Consider the following 4,248-nt stretch of genomic DNA (forward strand, 5'->3'; position numbering starts at 1 on the left):
GATAGTTTTGCAACTAATGTTAAAATATAAGTTATGAATTTGAATAATTGGTACCTACGTACTGGGGATTTTTAGACCAATATTACACGAGTTTATTCGTTTTGGGTTAATTAAATATTTGTCGAAAAATACTGTATTTTCATAATTTTCTTAGATTTTTTTTCGTATATTTAATAAACATTTTTATAGCGCACATAGTTTGATACACTTTTTTATTACATGTGATATAATTCAATTTAATCTTATATTGTAAAATAACGGACCGATTGAATTTGAATCAACCTTTAGCTGCGTATTTTTGAGTATATTCGGATCATTTGTTATACGGACGTCTCGGAGTGAAACGAATCTAGCAGATTGTTCAGTCCATTTCGATTGACTACTGACAAGCAATTTTTGACTTAATTTAGTTTAGCATCACCATAATTCACAGTGTATATTTTTTGCTTATAAAAATATGTTTAGCAGAACTAGGAATTAATTAATTGAATTAATTTAGCCATTCATCCTATCATTTCGAAACTAAATTCCAAATTAAACATGTGGTATCTTGATGACGGGACTTTAGGAGGCGATGCTACTGGCGTTTTTGAGGATTTTAATTACCTTTTAAATGCTTTAAAATCAATTGGTTTGGAATTAAATTTTTCAAAATGCGAACTCTTTATTTCGGAAATGTTACCTGCTACTGAAAGAGAAATAGTTTTAAACAAATTTTATTCATTGTCCCCCGATTTAAAAATTGTAGATAAAAAATCGCTTCGTCTCCTGGGCTCTCCCGTATTAGAAGATTCTATTCCACCTTTTTTCGATGAACTATTATCAAAATTTGATATTGTTTCTGAACGTTTAGGAAAAATCAAAATTCACATGGCATATCAAATTATTCGATTCTGTATTTTCGTTCCGAAATTTACATATTTTTTAAGATGTTGTCCGGCTTGGAAATTTTTAAATTTACTGTCATTTTTGGATTCTCAAATTTTGGATACATTATCAAATATTTTAAATTGCAACTTAGATGATCGATCCTGGTCCCAGGCCTCCTTACCTATACGTTTTGGAGGTCTCGGGATCAGGAAAGCTTCAGCGGTTGCTTTACCTGCTTTCCTGTCTTCTGTTCACAGTACGAGTTCTCTTTTTCAAAAAATTACAGATGCATCTTTAGGCCGTACAGAAATCTCGTACTGTGCGGAGGCTAGGGACGCGTGGTCCGAAGCTTGCCCTGGCGTATCCCCCCCTTTAGACTTGACAGTTCAAAGACTCTGGGACGAGCCGCTCTGCAGAAAGACTCATACTAGTTTATTAGACTCAAGTACATGTTCTGCTGAGCGTGCTCGTCTTCTGGCTGTTTCTGTTAAAGAGTCGGGGTTTTGGTTACATGCAATTCCGTCGAGTAATCTTGGTACGGTTTTGGATAACACGTCTTTTTCTATTGCCGTCAGCCTGCGACTGGGTTTAACTTTAAATCATCCACATTGTTGTCCTTGTGGAGTTCAGGTCGACCACTTGGGACACCACGGTCTCTCTTGTCGGCGCAGCGCCGGTCGCCAATCGCGCCACGCTTCCTTGAATGATGTCATCCGCAGGGCTCTTGCTACCGTCAACGTACCGGCTCAATTAGAGCCGAACGGTGTTGTGCGTGACGATGGCAGGAGGCCTGACGGTTTGACATTGATACCGTGGAAGAATGGGAGGTGTCTTGTGTGGGATGCTACGTGTGTTGACACACTGGCACCGTCCCATCTTACGTTATCATCAAGGGCAGCTGGTGTTGTGGCTACCGACGCTGAGATACGCAAACTGCAGAAGTATGCAAGTCTCAGTAGAGACTACATATTTTTGCCGTTTGGCGTGGAGACAATGGGACCGTGGGGTTCTGACGCTCGATCTTTCTATAAACATCTTTCCAAGCGATTGATCGAGTGCACCAATGACCAAAGGGCTGGCGCTTACCTCGGACAGAGAATAAGCTTAGCTATTCAGCGGGGTAATGTCGCCAGTGTTTTGGGAACTCTTCCGAAGGACAAAAATTTGGATGAAGCCTATTATATTTAATTATAGTTAGTATTTTTATAAAGTTTTTTATTTAGGTGTATAATATATATATAGTTTAGTTTAGAATGTTGTTTATATACATATCTATAGTTTTGTTGAAAATAAATGTTCTTCTATGGAATTAAAGTATAAAAATATTGATAACAAATTATTGAAGTGAAAACTTCTTTAGCGGCGTTGTACAAAAATATAATTTGATTATATTATTGGAAACCATACCTACATGATTATGCGAATCAGCCTATGTGGAACAAGTTGTGTGTAAAGCCACCTAAATCAGAATTTTAATATTGCGTACAATATGCAAAAATATTATATCTCCTATACAATATTTTTATACAAAAAATATTGAAAATATTGGATATAAAATATGCATTTACTATTTCGAGGCACGGTTCGTTATTCCCGTAGTTCGGTTATTGGGACATTGTGGTGGAAATTGTTTGTTTTATTAATTGATTAAATGTATGCGGGAATAAATATTTAATAACAATCAGTGTTTGCAATTTATGTTTTTTGATGCATGGTAGTAACTAAATGGCGAACAAATCCGATTTTTTATAATATAGGAGTGGCAAACGAACATGCAGTTCGCCTGGTAAGCGGCCACTGTCGCCCTTTGACGTGTAATCAACGAAAATAAAATTGGAGTTCTACCTGAGATCAGCCACAAATGCGTTGGTACTCCTTAAGACAATTTGGACTACCTCTAGTTCTTTATGGTGTTGGTCCATGGGCAACAGTAGCGATCACTTATTATCAAGTAAAAAACATTGCCTTAAAGATAGCTGATATAAAGGTATTTTATTTGTGATTAGTTATCCTGATTTTAGTTACTCCATGTAGTGAGAAAATTTAAATAAAACGTTTGTTCCATTGACCATCTTTGAAAAAATGTAGCCTTGACCCCACAGAAGAGGTACAGCTGTTTTTCAATTCAATTCCAATGGAACTTATTTGGCAATCAAATCCAACAAATCCTTTTTTAGCTTTGAAAAATGCAGGAGACTTCATATAATTGTTCGCGAGAGAGACTCCGCGAAGACAATAGTTGCACGGGAATGTAATTGAAACGTCAGCCTTAATTTGTAACTTCGTTTCGAGACGGGCGCCTTACCGACTTAACTCACCACGAAGGGTCCGCGATAAGCGAATGATTTTTTTTTACCAAAAATAAAACATAAGAGCCGGTACCTCGCAGATAAATTAAACATGTAACACATAACCTCACCTAACGCATAACCTCTTCTCTGTTTTTCTTTAAAACGTATTTCCATGTGTAAAGTTATAATATTAATAAAGAGACTTTGATTCTTATTGAAGTTATCTAAACTTTAAAGTGCGTAAGGTTCGTAAATTAATACTTTTCTATATTTTACATGAATTTTCATAAAAGGTAGGCACCACCGCACTTCTCTGATTGTGGCAGATAGTAACGTTTACCATTAGTCTCAAGAATATGATAAATATAGAGAAACGTTTTTAGTTTACCATTTTTTACCGTTACTTTTACAGCTCCCTGTAGTTCGTTTTCGCTACTCTCTATGTCTGAAACATGGACCTTTTTCCGAGCGTTAGTAAGAATGCGCTTCCATTAATTTAAATTATTTTGTTGGGTTCGTGTAATTTGTTCAGGATTTCGTCCCAATTTGCACCTTCTTATCTAATCTTGGACGAAAACACGTGTAATGTTGCTTGGGAGGTCACGACACTACACAACCACTTATTTTTAGAAACCGGTTTAATTAAACAATATTATAATGTTGGATTTAAATGAAACCCTTTTTAAATGACCTGTTCAGTTATTTTTATATTTTTTCAGCTTAAGCAGCTTAGCTTACACTTTTTTATCTTCTGACAGTTTAATTGTTTGCAACCAAAACTTATGATTAAAGTGGAATGAAAGACGCTGGTAGAAGTATGAATGAGTCGAGCGCAGTAATTAGAAAAGACTTAGTTACAACTATATGTAATAAGTCAGTTACATGGAAGATAAAATTTGTATACTTACAAGTGTCAGTTTGGTATGACCGATGTACCACGCAGGTCAAATTTCGTTTATCAAAATCAACTGTTATATTAATCGGACAAGTGCGACTCGATTTGCACCGATCACGACGAGTTCCGTACCACAAAATTTTCGACGTTACAATATTTAAATATTTATTATCACAGCAACTATGGAAGAAC

At 35.9% G+C, this 4,248-nt stretch overlaps 1 protein-coding gene across 1 annotated transcript; it reads left to right on the plus strand.

The window, feature by feature from the left end:
• Positions 1-504: 504 nt before the first annotated feature.
• Positions 505-2,058, plus strand: LOC140745149 (uncharacterized). The gene has a single exon (XM_073076920.1). The coding sequence runs from the start codon at positions 541-543 to the stop codon at positions 2,056-2,058; it is 1,518 nt and encodes a 505-aa protein (XP_072933021.1). The 5' UTR covers positions 505-540.
• The last annotated feature ends 2,190 nt before the right edge of the window (positions 2,059-4,248 follow it).

The sequence above is a fragment of the Epargyreus clarus genome, unplaced genomic scaffold (genome assembly GCF_041222505.1).
Source record: "Epargyreus clarus isolate Ecla_fem2 unplaced genomic scaffold, WU_Ecla_fem_2.2 ptg000009l, whole genome shotgun sequence".
NCBI lineage: Eukaryota > Metazoa > Arthropoda > Insecta > Lepidoptera > Hesperiidae > Epargyreus > Epargyreus clarus.

Excerpts from the sequence above, each read along its gene's own strand:
- LOC140745149 (XM_073076920.1), top strand. The coding sequence starts at position 541 with ATGTGGTATCTTGATGACGGGACTTTAGGAGGCGATGCTACTGGCGTT.